We start from the raw sequence: 18,865 nt of genomic DNA, 5'->3' as shown, positions 1-18,865 counted from the left end.
GGAAAATGTAAAGTACAAAAACAAAGCATGATTAAAGTTAATTATATAAATCAAGGTTTTCTGCTTGCTGATTTAAATCATAATTTAATTCAGTGATTTAAATCACTGATATAAATTAGTCTACTCTGTGGAGCCCCTTTGTGCTAGCAGGATTCTGTATGGATGGAAGGGTTCTTTACTATGCATCAGATTGTAGGAAAAGGGTGTAGGTCAGTAATGACTGAAAATAATTACTGTTTGATGGCTATTTGATTCTGCCTGTGATCTCAGTATGTATTGTAGTAGAAAGGAGTTTGTATCGTGAAAACTACCCATAAAATTTAACTGACTGGTAACCCTGCTGGCATTCTCAGCAGAATGGCCAGGTCAGAGTTAATGGCTTTACAATTCAAGAGTCCTCTTACCTCTGGTCCCACTAAGGCAAGGTGGAAGGCATGGCAGTCTGCCCATTCCTGTTGTTAATTTGTGGATTAATAGAATGTCAGTCTTCAGATTTGTGTATCGACCACCTTTCATAGCCACTGAAAATGAGAACTTATCTAAAACTGAAACACTGTCTCTCGGAGAACAATCCTCTTGTAAATTAAAACCCTGCCTGCCAGAAGAGTGCAGCAGTCAGTGAAGGGGACAGCTTGGAGTGCATGTGCCATAATTTCAAGGCTTGGCAGAGGTGTATCCCTTAGGTAAAAACACTGGCATTTTAATTTTGCCGCCATCATTCTGGATGGTATATTGTTTCAATGTCAGGAGGATGTTTAGTGTCTTTGCCTGTCAGCCTTGAGTTCCTTTATGACTTTATATTGGTTTTTAATGGCAAATTTGTAGTCAGAATATTAAAAGATATATAACTGGCACTTTTTTAAACTGTAGGTTTGTTGCTATTGAACAATTAATCTGAGGTGTCTAATATTTCAATTTGTTTAAGCTGCTTGGACTTTACTTTCTGATAAGTGTGCCATTCAGATTCAGTCCATTTATTGTTTGATTTTAGTATTCTGCTGATTAAATTCATTGATTACACAGATTATGCTGCAGCCTGATGGACTTTTAATAGATATGTAAAACAGCTTTGCGAATTACGGATTGTGGCACGTACATAAAATGTGGGATGAATAGAAGAAAAATGGATGAAATTCTTTGGAGATTTCTTCTGTCTGTAACGTCAGTTAACATTTTTACTATTTTCAACATTCAGAGTGCAAATTTCCAGAGGGAACTTAAAAACACATTTTTCTCTATGAGAAGAATTATTTTTTATGCTTTTGATCCAAATTTTTCCATAGTAGTAGTTATTTTTTAGGAACACAGTAACTATTTTGTCATGTTTTTCCTCCCTCTGTAACAAATACTTGATGATAATCATGTGTCAAATGCATAAAAAAAGAGAACATCAGTTGTATTTAGAAAATTTTTTGTATTTAGAAAATTGTATTTAGAAAAATTTAATCAGAAGGGATTAAAACCATTACAGAAGAATGTTCCAGTTTAATAGCTTGCTGGTTTAATTGGCAAGTGCTTGTGAGATATTGATGTGACTAAGTTAAGTAACAATATTTGAGTTTTGGGTACGTTTCATACACAAGTGGGTGCAACGCCATTTACTTCAGAAGGCCTGTATCTGCTTACAGTAGCAGGGAATTTGGTCTGTGGTCTGCTGTACTCCCACCAGTGCTAGAAGGCCTGTAATGGTCCCTGTGTCCTGGTTACATTCATGCTCCGCTGCTGTCACCATTGTAGCTCTCCAAGGCTAGTGCAGTGTTGGGAGAATTTAACAGAAGAAATAACAGCTGAGTCTTCTCAAAATAAGGTGCAGAGGCTGTCAAGAATTATACTAAATCCTATTTAGAGGCTGACCCACTTACCATCCTATAAACCACATGGCAGAAGCACATGGCAAGGCTAGAAAGTGGAGTACTTCTACAAAAATAGTTACAGGCTGACAAAAGCTGAAAAGTACTAATTTTGGGGGAGTCGTGCCCAGTGACATGAGTTTGTCCTAAGAAAGTGAAAGTTGCTGCAGTTTAGTGAGTAAATACGGCTAAACTATATTGTGTTTCTGTTCAAAGCTCTTTATACAGATTAGGATAATTTATTAATCCTATATCTCTGGCCATTCATTTGTCTTCCAAAGAGGGAAATAATCCATTCCCTCGATCTGTAGCTATTTGACTGCTCAGAAGTTGACATCAGGTTTTCATAAAAATGTAGTATTCTCTTGTGGAGTTATAAAATCACCTGAACTCAGTAAGCATTAGAAAAACTGGATTTAGTTTCAGTATAACTGTGAGCCAGAATATATTAAAATATAAATACAATAAGATGGTGTAAAGCAGCGGTTCTCAAACTGTGGGTCGGGACCCCAAAGTGGCTGGCTTAGACTTGCTGGGACCTGGGACCGGAGCCCGAGGTGTTCAGCCCTGGGCATTGGGAGTTACGTTACAGGCCTCCTGCCTGGGACTGAAGCCCTTGGACTTCAGCTTTGCTCCCTCCCCCACCCCCTCCACCGGGGGCTCGGGCTGGCTCAGGCTTCTGTCTCCCCTCCTGAGGGCGTGTAGTAATTTTTATTGTCCAAAGTGGGTTGTGGTGTAATAAAGTTTGAGAACCCCTCGTTTAAAGGGATACTCCTGGGGAAATTCAGCAACAAAAAATTATGTGCACAATATTTTCAAATTTGCATATTTTATTTGTCAAAATAACACAATATTCACGCCAGTTTCAGTTATTTTGGGTCATTTATTTCAAAATACCTGTCAGCAAATATGTCTGTAACAATACAGACAACAAAAAGATTCGGGATTTTTTTTTTAAAAAAATAGATTCCTTATTAGGCATATTAACACAGAACTCTGATAATAATTCATTTAAACTACAGTACAGAACCATATTTCCCACACCCCTCAGAAGCAGTGCAAAGGCTTAGGGGAGTTATGGGGTAACAGAGGAGCTGAGGGAGAGGGAAGTAATTTCTGGGAAGGAGCCTGGGTGTGAAATTGGAGGGTTGTTGGGTATAGGTGGGAAATGTATGGAACGGGTGTTTTGAGGGGTGGGGAGGGATTATTAAGGAGCTTCCCCCATAAAGATCCTGCCTGACGCCTAGCCTCTCCCATTTAGTCAGGCACATCTGCCCCTATCCCCATGTGTCCCCGCACCACCATGTGTCCTTGCACCCCCTGTCCACATGTGTCCTTTCACCCCCACTCAGACACCCACTCCCGCCATCCCTATGTGGCCCTTCACCCTCTCTCCTTGTCCCCACTCAATAACCCCGTCCCTATGTGGCCCCACACCCCCTCCCACTGTCCCCAGGTGTCTCTGTGCCCCCACTCACCCACCTCCTGTCCCAATCTGGCCCTGTACCCCCTCCCCCATCACCATGTGGCCCTGCACCTCCTTCCCCCCTGTGGCCTTTCGCCTTTACTCCCATTCAGTACCATCCCCAGTCTGTCCTCCCCAACTAGCCCTTATGAGCCCCTGTCTGGCCCCCCCAGCAGCCCCATGCTGTCTGTCTCCCCATAGCCCCTGTCTCCTGACGTGGCTGACAGGCACTGTAAAGAAGGCAGGTTCTTTCTCTTCCCTAGCTGGTCTGGAGCTTCTGCTCTGTTTTATCACCACAGCGCCCTCTGGTGGACAAAAGGCAGAACTGCAGCAACTTTCCAGCCAAAGTTATTTTCTGTTGAGGCTGCTCTGTTCTATCATCACAGCGCCCTCTCCTGGGCAAAAGGTGGAACTGCAATAAATTTCCAGCAGAAGCTTTTTTCTGCGCAAAATATTAAAAATATCCACATTTATTAATTGTGGCACAGAATTCCCCCCAGGAGTGAGAGGGAGAAGGCTCTGAGCCATGTGTGACCAAAAGCTTGACAAATCAGTAGGACCTATTGAGGGAGATGTCAGATAGAAACACGACAGCAGGCACTATCTCACCTAGTAAACGAGTGGTGTGATCTGGGTTCTGATGCTCGGTGCTCATAGGATGAGAGAACCTGTTCACTTCTCATCTTCTGGAGCACGTCTGTCTGGCTCTAGCCTGACTTCAGTAACTCCAGTCAGTACCCAGAATGGGAAATTTGCTCACATTCTTTCAGCAAGTTCCACTTCCTTGTGGACATGTGGAGGCGAGGAATCCCTTTTCCTGGGTATCCTCACACACTTCCACAGGTTCTCTCCTGAGGTGTGCAGATGTCTCTCAGAGCACAGATTCCTGTTCTGTGAACACAGCACCTTGCCAGAGAAAGATTTAACAGAGAGGGTGCACCCCACTGCGTTCTTGTGTACATCTTTAATCTGTCAAATTGGCAGCTTCCTATTTCATTAACTATTCATTTAACTTTTCCTTCTTGCTATATTTAAGACACATTTTAAAACGTGACTGAGTAATTGGACACAATGATTAAAATATCATATTACAGCGCAGTTTTCCTTTAATCATGGTCTGACAGCTTGTCTTCTGTTTGTCTTTAGCATGTTGCATGTTGGGGGAAGCTACATTATTTATTCTATTTATGAATATTTACAAATATTTAAATTATTAAAAAATAAACATGTATTTTCTTGTCAAGATAAGATTTTAAAGTCAGTTTCACTAATAAATGCTGTACTCCATCATTTTATTACTCAGTTTGACCCTGTAGTTTTCATGGAAGTTTAATCGCAAATGACTTGTGGATTCCAATATCTTTTTCTTTTTTTTCTTTTTTTTTTAACCTCACTAAAACAGACATGTGGAGCATAGTGGTTTGCCAAATGTCATAAGTAGTCATGATGATTTGAAAGAAAACAAAACAAAAAAATTTCTATTCAGTTTAGTCCACATTGTGTGGTAAAAGGATATTTTAAAATATGCAGCCTACTTATAGCAAGAATACAATTGTGCGACAGAATGTGATCTGAATTATTAATCAAAAAAAGGTTCTAGCCATGATGGTTGTGAAGAAAATCTTCCAGATGTAAATTGGATGCACTGACAGTGTTGTTTTCCTGAGTCAGCCTCAAACAGTAGGTCTGAGGTGCATGATCTGTCCATCTCCCTGTTTTAACTCTGAAGTCTTGAGTTGATCTGTTTTTATGCTCAGCATTTGAATGAACATATCCAGCGTAATGAGTTTACTGTATGATCCTGAATGACCTCCCAGGCCTTCTGGTGTACTAAGAGCAATACCTTTCTCAGTGGCAAAAGTTCCAGCTAATTCCCTGACAATTTCCATGTACTGATTTGAGTTCCCAGAGTCAGTAAAAACCTCCATTTAAAAAATTTTAAATAACTGCAGCAGAATTTCCAAGCTGTTGCCGCAGAGTATCACAGAAGCAAGGGGCCTTGCTGCAGAATGTATGTCCAGATTGTTGAGGACTTAACATGACCTTTTGTGCATAAATCACATTTCATGTATATACCTAAAACCATGTGTTCATGTGTGTGTGTGTCCCCTCCCCACACTATGTACTCCATGGCAAACTGGACCCAAATTCTACAACGTGGCTCCTCTTGGTTCTGTATTTGTTGCAGTTTAGGATTTTTTATTTTTTTTTTTAACAAAGATACCAGAAATAGGGATTTCCCAGTGTGCTCTACACGTTCAGAGGCATCCAACTAGTTAACAATTTAAACCACAAAACGGAAGTTATGGTTCATTTCTCATCAAAGCAGCTAAATTATCTCCAGATTTTCAGATCCAACCCAACAGAAAAAAGGACAATTTCATTTCACAATGAGTCAGTTGAGTTTTTGGCATTGGTGTATATATGGTTCCTTTTCATGTAGTTCCACAATATACTTTTCTTAGTGCATAGCAATAGCAATATAACATGAACGGAACGGTGTCATAGTTGTGGCATACAATTATTTTTTTCTAAAAAGGATTCTAAAAGATCTAAGATAAATGCTTTTAATGACTTTTAAAAAAAGAATGTTTGTTTGGATTTAAACATTCTTCCACATTGGTGCTAATGCATGAAAGCCAGAAAATGAAACTGGCAAATGGTTTGTTATCCCGATACAGATCTGTATCTAACACAAGTGTAGTATAGTGCCTTGATAACAGGAAGTAACATGAAAAAAGCAAGCACGTGTTATTGTTAAAGGGAAATAAATTCTTGTATTTTGTTGTTTTATTTTACAGCAATAAAAACATAATTAAAAAAGCAAACCTACAAATAAGTCATTCAACTAATAACTAGAAAATAGATGTCCATGGTCAGATAAAGTTAGATGGTAACAGCTGATGAATCTCACAATGTACTTGCTGACAATTTAAAAACAAATTTTGGACTGAATTGATTTGAAATAGCTGCTATATTAACTCCTGATTCCCCAACTGCTGTTTGTAATGCTCTGATACAATAATAAAGAAGTCAGTCAAATTACACAATGAGTCCCTTTTATTGCACTTTGAGTCTTCTGTGATCTTATGGAAATTAAATTTTACAAATTTCTCTGAGGGTTTAATCTTTTCAACTACACAACTGAGTCATTTTCTTTGCTTCCTGCTCAGAAGCAGTCCAAGCAGTCTTAGGCGTGTTGCCTAGATACTCCATCTCCTGTGGCATCTGTAAATTGGCTGATTCAACAGTAAGATTGGTAATCTAAATAAAAAAATCTTTGGGAAAAAGAAATTTGTCAACCAGCAGTTTAAATACTACTGCAAGGATTGCTTTTCAACACTACTTGCGGAATTCTGTTTGCTCTTATATAGAAACTTACCACAGTAAAACCACTAGAATACTTTTTTGTTTGTTTGTTTTTCATACTGGAGTTTTACAATAAGGATAGAAGGCAGAAACACATTTTAGTCTGAAATGTCCCATTTTGGCAAAAAATCTCCATCATATCTGGATTGCTTCTCCACTTTTCTGAAATTATAGGAAGCAACCAGAAAGCTTTCCAGGTCTGAAATCCAGCTTTCAGAATAGGAAATCCAATCAAGTAATCTTCTCTACTGATTTCTGTGGGTGTATGCTTGTATGTTTAAAAAAAAAAACTTAAAAATGAAATAACTTAATATATCTGTTTCATGTATTGTAATTCATTGATATGCAAAGGTTGCTATTAAGTCCTGGATATTAGTTGTTCTGTCCTAGTATTCTGTGTATTGCTCCCTCTGCATTGTACCAGTAATAACACTGATTTGAGAGATATTATTTGCTATGTGGTTTCCATCAAAAAATTCCTAACAGTTTCACCATTGAAGGTTTTAGTGCACTAGAATTACAGGGGATATAACAGAAGCAGCAGAGCAAGTAGTAGAGCAGCTCTTGCAATTGTCACACTATTATGTTGTTTGAAGAGCTTAACAAAAGAGCTAGAAATTTCATTAAAGGGGAGCATTGCTGGGAGAAAATTACAAATGGCAGTTTATGCAGGCTAAAGTTTATTAAAAGACCACAAAAGTTTTAGGCTTTTTTTTTTTTTTTTTGGTTAGCCCGCCTCCTCCGCCCCCCCCCCCCCCCCAATTGTGGTGATGTTCTAGCCTTCAAATTTTGTACAAACCTGTCGGCAGAAGAATTACATACACAATAATTTTCTTTAAATGTATTTCTTTCATTTTAGCTTCTTGTTCCTGAGACATATCAAATAAATAAATCTACAAAAAGTTTAGTGCAAGTTCCATATTTAGAACAGGATTAAGCTCTGTGGTACGTGGCCAGAGTTGGTATAACAGGAAACCTGAAGTGATCTAGAAATAAAGGACACTTTTTATGGCCTGTACTTTCCTAACACTGCACTTCATTTGACGTACATAAAAATTTCCAAAATCTGGAAACAGCATTGAATTTGCTAAAATCCTATAAATTAATTTGTTTTCCTTCCAAACTGTACATGCATCGGATGAAGTGACTTGGAGCTCACGAAAGCTTATGCTCAAATAAATTTGTTAGTCTCTAAGGTGCCACAAGTACTCCTGTTCTTTTTGCGGGTACAGTCTAACGCAGCTGCTACTCTAAAACCTGTATTAATACTGTAAAATTTAAACTTTTTTTCTTTATGCCCTTCTTCTTTTCTCACAGTTTGTCATTCCTTAATGATTTTCCGCTTACATAGTTACAGTAATGTACAAACAACTTTTTTCTAATCCCTTTATAAAGAAAAATATAATACACACTGTGGTTTTGGGAATCGATTTAAAACTGCAAACAAAAAAGAAAGGGGCATTTTGATCCCAGTTGAGGGAACTGATTTGCCTGAGAGCTAATGCAATTACTGTATTTTCATGCTAGATCCATTCTTGTTAACAAAAGACATCTACTCCCTTGGAACAACGCATCTAGGAAGATCCCACGTGAGCACTGTTGCCTTTATATTGAGAAAAATCTGATGCCAGATTTCTTGTTTCGGAATGCTTTTATTCAGATGGTGTTGTGGCACCCTCTAGTGGTTCAGATAACTTTCAGAGAAAAGCATAATGTTCATAGACACGAGTTTTCATATCAGGTTTCAGAGTAACAGCCATGTTAGTCTGTATTCGCAAAAAGAAAAGGAGTACTTGTGGCACCTTAGAGACTAACCAATTTATTTGAGCATAAGCTTTCGTGAGCTACAGCTCACTTCATTGGATGCATCAATGATGAAGTGAGCTGTAGCTCACGAAAGCTTATGCTCAAATAAATTGGTTAGTCTCTAAGGTGCCACAAGTACTCCTTTTCTGTTTTCATATCAGTTTGCTATATTGCTGTGGCAAAAGTCAGTAGGGTATAGAGGTGTGTCTCTCTCTCTTTCTTTCAATAGTTCTATATAAACTTCTCCATAAAAGTACTAGAGACCCTTTAATAATTTCTCTTAAGTCAAAGTCAGTTCTGCTTAAAACCAAAATCCTAGTCGAATTAATTGTTTCTAAGCAATATTAAGAAATGGGTGGCTATATCTCATTGATAGCTAAAAGCCATATCAAGGAAATGTCAACAGTCTTGGATTTCCATGGTTAAGTGGGCTGTCTAGAGCTGGAATAGGAATCGGGGGTAGGAGTTGGAGGGAATGGGGGGAAATACAATGACACTGGACTAGATGAAAAAGTAGAGCCTTTTAGAAGTCTATCTTGTATGTAGTGGAACATGAGAATGCAAACACACCATTGTTATGATTTTCAAAGCTTGGGTGTGTGTTCCATATTTTTAATTTCTGCATGCGGTAAATATATGACTTAACATGTACATATGTGATATAGTCCTGTCATGGAATTTGAACTTACACTTTTGGGAGTTTTAAGTTCCCACCCATACACAGAAAAATCAGTCTATTCCTTTGCTTCTCTCCTCTAATTTTTTTTATTAGTATTATCTTGCTTAATCTTCAAGTACCTCCTTCAGTAACCCACCAATAGCAATAATATAAGAGTTCATATTGTGGTATGGAATCACCTTGGTTGAGATTTTCAAAGCAGTTTAGGGGATTTAGACACATCTTCCATTAATTTGAACTGTTGTGTTAATTTCAGATACTTTTTGCTTATATCCATGACATTTGTATCCATGACACTTGTATGATAAGAGAATGTTTGCAGTCAGTTATGTTACTGCAGGTGTATTTGTTTTAATTTCTTAAAATAAACACACTGCTTCCCCAGCTGTCTCAGTGAAAGGTCAAAGGAACAGCTGTGGAGTAGCCATATCCTCCTGATGGGGTGTAACCTTAGGGTGGGATTAACCATCTTTCTGTTACAGCCATCTTCACTGATGAGAAGGAAAGGCCAGGATCTATCAACCTCCTTGCTCCATACTGCTGCCCTTCTGTTTCATTCTCATAGAGCTGTCCATTTGGTTACATGCCACAGTGCCAAGGACACCTTGGAAGCTTCAAAGCATGAGAGATTTTAGTGGCACTGAAAGTTCCTAGGTGTGCCTATATCCCAGGACATTGCAAAAGGTTGAAATGGAGCAACAGCCAAGGCCTGACTACTTCAGAGCTAGAGATATGTTTCTTGTTTGTAGTAGCAGGGAAGTCAAATTTTTACTTTCCACATGACTGAAATTATTTGTTGAAACAATGTTGTTTGTTGGGGTAACGTTTAAATATTGATCCTTGTCCGTGTTATGACTGCATGTCCAGGGGCAACTTACTTAAGCTTTGTGCTGCTCAGTTTTTCTGTCTGTAAAATGAAAATACTTGTCTCGGGGAAAATTGATGAATGTTTCATTCACTTTGAAAGGCTAGGAAGTGCAAAGTTTTATTAGTAGTGGAATACATACTCCATGTATATAAATCAGGGCATCAGGGTATCTTTGCAGGGATATTTGATCATAAAAAATGACTTTTAATCACTCTATTAAATTGTGAATACGTAATTTAGATATTGCCACTAACACTGACAATTTATACGAACTAACTCACTCTCACACTCTGCTGCTAGACAGAGATTAGAGAGAGATTATGGAGAATATTTGATGTTCATTGTCTGTTTGCCTGCCTGGGTAAAATACTGAGTGTTCTATGAATATTTCCCCTCAATCTTACTATGACACTGCTTGGTTTGTTTTGGCCTCATCCATAATGGTCAACTCAAGAGTGTTAGGATGCATGTCTTCTCATGTGTCTGTATCGTGCCTTGCACAAAGGGCCCCAATTCAATTAGGCTTTTTGGGTGCTGCTACAATATAAATGAAAATTTAGCTGTAAGGTCATGTAAAGTATGTACAAGGATAGTTTTTTAAAAGCACTCTTGCAAGGTGGTTGTAGACTAACACTTTACTATTTTGTACAAGCTTCAATTAAAGCTGAAGGTGAATTTGCAGGTGGGTAGTTATCCATGAATTATCTACTAATTTGGCCAGGTCATGTGGGTTAATTCTTCTACTCTTACAAAAAGCACCATGGTGTTTTTAATGGTCAGGAGAAGTTAGGATGTTGCTTTTACTTCTCATTTAAAGACAGTTCCAGCAATGGCACAGCACCCTTTAAGAACCCAAGTAGAAATGTAATTTGGACTCAGAGAAAAGCATGATTTACTGCAGTGCCAACAGCACTTCCTGCACTATAGTACCTAAGAATTCCCTGAAGATCTCCCATCTAAATACTGACCCAGTCAGACCTGTTTAAATTATCAGACCTGACAAAATCACAAACCAAGGTTGTGTGGCTACAGACCATGCTGTTGAAATGGAGTAGTCTTTCTGGTTCTGAAAAAAAATCCCTCCACACAAGGGATTTTTCCCAGTATTGTTATAATGATATTGGTGCAAGTAACCGCAAAAGTTACTAAACTGAAGAATGTGGCCCCAGATCGAGTTAACTTTTATTGAATTTTTTATGTTCTTGTTGGACATTCGGACACATTAAAGTCCTATATTTTGTCCTCACCAGTTCTTTAATATTAGTGCACAGCTTTGTGGCTGGATTTTTTAAGGAAAGCCCTGACCAAGAGCAGATGTTTTCTCGACAGGAAATATCCCCTTATCATGAGATTGCGGGAACTGACATAATTAGAACTCTTCACTTTTCTGAGCTATTTTTGCATGCACTTACGGGAGTGTTCATATTTTGATTTACCTCTTCAGGAAGCCCTCTCACCCTCGTCTTGAAGCTTTTGTTAGGCATATGTCCCAAGGCTCTGAAGCACAAATGGATGGCACCCTGGGCAGCCTGCCTCGTTACCCCAGTCATTCTTTGTGTGAAATGGGAGAACTTACACAAACAGGTGAGGTCCTGTAGCACGTTTATTTACTTTCTTCTCGGTCTCCAACAAAACATAGTCCATTTCCAGGGCTCTATCGCCCTGTTTAGATAGGAATTCAGTGTGTATTAAGTAGAACCATGTTGAAAAATTATTCTGCTAGCTAACTTTGTTTCCAGTCCCAGTGTAGATGGGGTATGGCCATGTAAAAAGCTTAATATACCACACACAGTCATGATAGTGTCTCATACCTTGCCTACATTCAGCCTACTAATGCATCACTGTTGGGACTAGTTCTAACATGTTAAATCTCAGAACGGCAAATAGTTGCCATTTTAAAAAAAATCAACTTTATTTCCTTTTCCCTTCTCTCCCAAACATGGAATTTCTCTCTGCATCCCCTAAAAATGTACATTAGTCCAACATCCAGGAAGAATAATTAATGCTGAGTTGGTAGCTGGCTTACAGTTCAATATCTTATGATCCATCAAATTTAGAAATGATTGGCAAGATTTAATTGCCAATTTTCCCCTGTGATGAAGTTGCTGCTTCTAGCCCAGGGAGATCCTGAGAGAGCAGATGTCAAATTGTGGCACTTGTCGGTAAGGAAATGGAAACGCTATTTTAGATTGTATGAGGGGCTTTTAATGTATGAGTTTATTTTTCTTTCTTTCACTGAGTTCTGTTCAGTTGGATTAAATTGATATTAAGGGAGCCGAGCTTTACAGATGATGGGATTAAAAGGAAATTGCAATAAATAGTTTAACAATTCTAAAACATTCCTGAACTAGCTTGGCTCTAAAAGATGACGTGTATAGGACACATCATGGCTTTATGTGGTGTATAGCTTTCATTGGTAGCAAATGGGGATTATTTGCTTAATTCTGTCATGGCTTCACTCCTCGTGAGTAACATTCTGTCCCTCATTTATTCTAATAAAAACCTTTATATTGCACCATCATGCATTTCCCTTTTGTAAAACCATGTTACAGTTTAGGTCAACCAGATACATTATCCTCAATATTATAATAAAAACGAAATGTAATTATCACATGATATATGAAAACTTGTTGGACTCGGTCCTCAAATGTATATGTGTATTTTATGTGTATTATCAATTCTGATCAACGTATAGCACCTGTTGTGTATAAGCTACAATCCCTGTTTCTTCATTTATTTTTATTTGCTGTCCAAATATTTTCCTCCAAAATTAACAAAAGCCCTTATAAAACAAACAAAAATCCCTATCTGTAAACCTAGGGAAAGGAGTCATAACACAGTTGGGTTGAAATGTGTTGTGAGCAAGGAATTAATTTTGTTGTTGTTAGATTTCTTACCTTAGTATATGGATTTATTTTCCATTTAAAAAAACACACTATCAGCACACACCTCCGTGCTCTGGACTCTCTTTACAATATTTAAAACAATACTGAACCATTCATATCCACTGTTACTCCGGGGGGAATTCGGTGCCAAAAAATTAAAAATTTTGCGCACAGCATTGCAAAATTCTGCAAATTTTATTTGTCAGAATAACTCTACATAATCGCGCCAGTTTCAATTATTTTGTTAATTTATTTCAAAATACCTGTCAGCAGGTTTTTCTGTAACAATTCAGACACACAAAAATTCCCCCAGGAGTAGAGAGTTAAAGAAACCCCTATGGCAATCCAGTTCCTGCTTCTCTGCCCCCCCCGCCCCCTGGCCCCGAGCCCAGCCAGGGGGTTACACAGTCACATACCCACTTTCCCCCAGAGCCCAGCCATGGGCCCTGCCCCAGCCAAGGCACTCACACCTCCTCTCCCCCCAGAGGCCAGCTGTACCCCCACCCCCAAGCCCAGACACTCAACCCCTAGCCCTACCCCACTCCCCAGTGGCCAGCTGCATCCCCCCACTCTGATCAGTCAGACACAGACCCTGCCTTCCCAGAGCCCAGGGATCCAGAGGGAGAAACAGCCTGATGCTGGGTCCCAGGCTTGCACAGAGTTTCCTGTGTGCTGCTGCCTCTTTCCTTCAGGGTGTGCTGGGAACCCTCCAGTTCCCGCCCCCTTCCCCCAGCTTTGTCTTCTGTTTGGGAGCTGAGCTCTGCCAGGTCCAGTGGTTCCTAGTGGCAGCCAACATCTCTGCAGCCCATTTCTATGGGGGAAAAAAGGAAATTCTGCATGCAGAACATTAATTTCTTCAAAATTCTGCATTATGCAGTGGCACAAAATTCGCCCAGGAATACACTGTGGACCACCTGCACATTCTTCATTCCTGCCCCATAACATCATTATACCTTAATTAGCAGCCGCCATTCTATCTCTTCCCCAAACGCCTATGAATAATGGAGTTCTTTGCAAAATATCTGGAAGGAGAAATCTGGGCTCTGGCCAAAGAGGGTGGTAAACACATTGTAGAGTTGAAGAGCCTCTGTGGAGAATGCCAGCAGTTGCCTCCCTTCTGTACTGAGGAAGCACCACCTATAGTGTCTCCACTGATCAGACTTTTGATAATGGTCAGTCATAACACAGTAAGTTCCCTCAACCTTCTGGAGCCTGTCAGATCTCAACAATCACCTTGGAGTGGATCATTGAAACAATGGCCAGTCCATGCTGAGAGCGTAATCATAACTTCTGCAGCCCATTCCTAGCACTAGATCCATATTATGGCCAGCTAGATATGTAAAACCAGAAACCAGCTGGGGTGGCCCTGTGGCTGTCACCATAACCGTAAATTCCAGAGTCAAATCAAAAGAATCCTCCTCCTCATGGGCATCAAAGTCACTGAGCGAGACTGGCCTCAGCCCCTGCAATACCACCCCTCCTGAGGAATCTGCAAAGCTATCCCAGGATTTCTGCCATGCAGCAGGGTAACCTATACATCAATCTTAAATCTAACTTTACCCCATCCCAGGACTCATACATCGGCTGTGTGGGTCAGTTAGTATCCAGGACTGACGCTCCTTGTGACATGTTAAGATGTTCTGGCATGCAAAAGGTAACTGAGTTCTTGCCCGTTACTTGGCTGCGCTGGACAGGGTTATAAAAGGAAAGGGGAGTCTATTGCAAAGGAACTTACTGTAGAGGAAGGGTGAGACTTCTCCCTTCCCAGCCGTTTGAAGCTGTAAAGGCTTGAGATGTGGAGGGTAGTATGTAGTATGAGCTGATTTGTACGGGTTTTGAATTTTGGTTTGGAAATAAAGCAAGTTCTGAAGAAAGAATGTGAAGAGGCCGGTAGTTGGGACTTGATTTCCTTTCCCTAGTTTGAGAGTCTGCACACCAGCTTACACTCCCCTAACCCATTCTGGATTTGTGGTATGCACTTCTTAAGGGCTGTTCTGAAACTGTATGGCTGTTTATGTGTGCAAGCTGCACCGTGTTAACAGATTTGTCCTGGAAACTGAGTTAATCTCTGAATGTGGATCCATTTTATAAACTACATAGTATTTTTCATAGATCATCAGACTGACTTTCCTGTTCAATTATTTTAAAGTTCTATATCCAGTACTATTCATGAATGAGCTGCTTTATTATAAAAAGTTATAGAACTGGCTGTTTCTGCACTGAAGAGTATACAGAGCTAACCTATATTTCAGATTTAGAAATATATATAATTTGCATATTTTGTGAAATCTTCCGGGATAATAGCCAAGCTTAAGTGAAATTTGATTCCTGGGTAAGATCAACATTTTTTTTAACTAATTTGTGCACATGTTAGAAAACTGCTAATGTCATATTCCAGAAATGTCAAAGTTCTAGACATTTCCTATAACCCGTTTATCCGGACACTGGTAACAGGATTTTTTAAATCTCTCCTAGGTGTTGTACAGCACTTACATAATGGACAGCTATTACGGGACATTTATATAAAGGGACATAAACTGCTATCAAGTGATTGGACAGCAAAGCATCTCTACTTGGAGACAACAGGAAAAAGTCGAACCCTGCAGAGTGGGCTAGCACTTCTATATACCTTCCTTCCAGATTTTGATTGGAAGAAAATTAATATAAAACATCAGTGGAGCACTATCTTTTGTTCTGGGAGCTGTGATTGCCCAATGAGAAATCATTACCTAGAAGAGGAGCAACGCCGCCAGTATAGCTTAAGGGTGAAAAACAGCCATTTGGAGAGAACATATGTGGATATGGCAAAAATAGTCGGCATTCCCACTAGGCAATTAAGAGCTTCTAACCCAATAGATTCTATGTTGTGCCATTTTTGCCACAATGTCAGTTTCCCTTGTACTAAAAATGGCTGCATTGACATTGAACACTTTAAGGTAATTAAGACACATCAGTTAGAGGATGAGAGAGAGAGACAGGAAAAGAAACTTTATTTCTGGTATGCACTGCTGGCCGTTCATCCTCTCCTTAATCAGACTGTTAACCGGATGCAGCGCATTGCAGACGGCAAGAAAGAAGAATTATTTGTCCTTTACTCAGCTCATGATGTCACCTTGTCACCTGTTCTCAGTGCCTTGGGCATTACAGAAGCCAGGTTTCCAAGATTTGCAGCCAGATTAGTCTTTGAGTTGTGGCAGGATGAGAAAAAACCCAGAGAACACTTTATCCGCATCCTGTATAATGGGGTTGATGTCACATTCCAGACCTCATTTTGCCGGGAGCATAACATGCATTCCAGGAATCCCATGTGTCCTCTAGAAAAGTTTGTTCATTTTGTCAAAAGGGGCATGTTTTCAGTCTTTAATAGCACTAATTATTATGATGCATGTCGCAGGAGACCATTTTAAAGGGGGGTGTTGAGGAGAGAGAGAAATTTTAATTTGTGTATTGACACAAGATCTGTATTGGTGGAAGGGGTGGAGTTCACCTTTTGGGTTTTCAAATTCTTGTACATTAAAGTACAAAATATTGCTTGAAACAGATTTTAATACAGTTTTATTTTCATCAGAAGACATTTCTAGATGTTCTGGAGTAGAAAATAATTTGCTAGGTTATTTTATTATGCATTTGAACACATTTGCTAAATTATCTTTAATTAATTGATAAATTAAGTGTGCTACTGTAAACTGGACATTGCTTGAAAAAGTTTGAGAGTATAGGTTTAGTTCCTCTGTATTCCAGGGCAGTATTTGGACACTGCAAGTTACCATTTATAAATAAAATGGTGTTTTCCCACCATATTATCACAATAGTTTTAATACATAAGGAGCACACTGGATCAAAAGTATTTATGAATTCCAACCATCTGTATTATAGTCTTGCTAAAGAAATCCTGTGATAGGAACATCCTTCCCTTAGCCAGAAATATTAGGGAACAAGTTGGCAGAAATACACGCATGTGTTTGAGCATGCGCAAATGTATGCATGCTTTTTTGCACACAGCCTTCTGAAAACTTGTCCCTCAGGTAGGTGTACTGAATGAATGGATATAAACTTCTCTTCTTTGATTGCACTTTCAGCACTTTCATAAATAGTTTGAACACAATCCAGAAATGTTAAGGTTGTGTGACTGTCACTAGAAACAGATAAGTAAATGCTAATATTACAGTTAAACGTGAGGGGGAAATTAGAACACTAAATCAGTCAGTCTTATGGTAAAGTTTTTGGATCTTTCCTATTAGTAATTGTATTCATGCTGATAGACTGTGGTATAAACCGATGCGTTTCAGTCTGATGTAGTGGCTGTGTGAGGCAGAAAGACAGCTTGACTAAACGCTCAGAAATTTTGTAGTCCAATTAGTATATTTATAGACTAGGACAATGTTATTTTATAAGACCAGTCTGGTACATACTGTATGGTGTGTATGTATAGCGCACTAAATTTCTCTTACCTGCTTGGTTTGCAAACGGCTGTGAAAAGCTGATTTTGTAGATGCTCTCCCTTGATCGGGATCAACAGACTTAGGAACAACCTGCTTTTATGGATGATTTACCTTGGGCCACCATAGTAGGTATGAAAACTTCATTTTTGAACTACTTTCATCTCTTACAAGTAGTTAATTCAGATCCAATTTTTAATACAAATGTTTGAAAAAGATTTTCAAGACCAGAGTATTGCATTTTATAATGGTGGAGTTTTTTACATGTCTAGAAATAATTATGATTTAGTTTGTGGTTTGTGACTTAATGGTGCTAGTTAATCAAAGAAAATGTAACTGAACATGAGGTTCTCTAACTTGATCAGCATTCCAGTCTCTCTCTCTCTCTCATTTTCAAATGCTGCATTTGAATACATTTCTATAAATAAAGTTTTGGGGAATATTTGTACACTTTCATGTGCTTTGAGTTCAATATAATTCTTGCTTTTCTTTACTATACCCAGTTTTTAAAATTTGTCTTGCAAACTGTTGTTTGCTTCATTGATGATTTTCACTGTCACTGCATTTAATTTTTTTTCTGCCTCCTTAAACTGTTTCTGAGTCGGAGGCTAATAAACACATTGTAAGATCTTAAAGAGAAATAAAGGTATAAATCTTAGGTCTTTTATGTTGCATTCGGAGTGTGTAACCACAGGAAAGGTTCCTCTCCCTCTGTATATGTGGCAAATTTAAATGGTTCTTCTGGTGGGTTGGGAAGGGTACAGAGTGCATCAAGTTGAGAGATTTAGCTGACTTTAAACAAACTTTTTAAAAACCATTTCTGAGGCTTTTGGGTTGGGAGGGCCAGTGGTAGGGAGTGGCCCAGAGAGACAGCCCTGAAGCACTCCTTGGTGTTTGATATTGCTACCTGTCATAGGCTCCTGGGCTGGAACCCAGTGGAGAGGGGAAGGCTTAGGCTCCCTTACCAACCCCTTTCCTGCAAAAGGGTACAAACCCCTTCTCCCTGGAGATAAGGGGGGATAGAAACATTGTAAACCCCAATACAGAGGCCTGGATGTGAGCTGAAGACTTTTGTTTGTGGGAAAATTAGATATATATTTTGTTGCATTCTGTTAACCCCCTGGAAGGGGGCTGACTCAACTGGCAATGTGTCTGGCGGGCCGAGTCACATACTACCAGAAAGGAGATTGTCACAGTGCTGGGAGTGACCACCAGCAGGGGATGCTGGAGACAGGACTGAGTTGTGACCCAACTACCAAACCCCTGTGCAGCGCCACCAGTAAGTGCTGCCCATCGCAGGACCTCTGTACATTTTCAGTCGTGAGACTGGTGCTTCCTGGTGCCTTTGCTGCGTCCGGGTGCACCATAGAGGTCTGTTCCAAAGGATCATCTTGGGAAAAGTGTCTGTTTCTTCCTTTTATTAGGTGTGTCCTGGGTACCACAGTGGGGTTTTCTCTTTTTTGTTTTTTCTTCACAGGAAGCATCTGCTCTGAGATATGATGGC

General features: G+C 39.4%; 1 protein-coding gene across 4 annotated transcripts in view; it reads left to right on the top strand.

Annotated features, from left to right (window-relative positions):
* PXYLP1 (2-phosphoxylose phosphatase 1) overlaps positions 1-17,996 on the top strand; it is a 98,478-nt gene extending 80,482 nt beyond the window's left edge. For all 4 annotated transcript variants that reach the window (XM_074962974.1, XM_074962977.1, XM_074962976.1 and 1 more), the window contains 2 exons: positions 11,482-11,621; positions 15,398-17,996. In XM_074962974.1, the coding sequence (XP_074819075.1) occupies positions 11,482-11,621; positions 15,398-16,329 (1,072 nt within the window). In that variant the 3' untranslated portion in view covers positions 16,330-17,996. The remainder of the gene's footprint in view (positions 1-11,481; positions 11,622-15,397) is intronic.
* The last annotated feature ends 869 nt before the right edge of the window (positions 17,997-18,865 follow it).

Source organism: Natator depressus, chromosome 9 (assembly GCF_965152275.1).
Source record: "Natator depressus isolate rNatDep1 chromosome 9, rNatDep2.hap1, whole genome shotgun sequence".
Classification (NCBI taxonomy): Eukaryota; Metazoa; Chordata; order Testudines; family Cheloniidae; genus Natator; species Natator depressus.
Note: the sequence above shows the minus strand (reverse complement) of the source record. Positions and strands in the feature narration are given on the sequence as shown.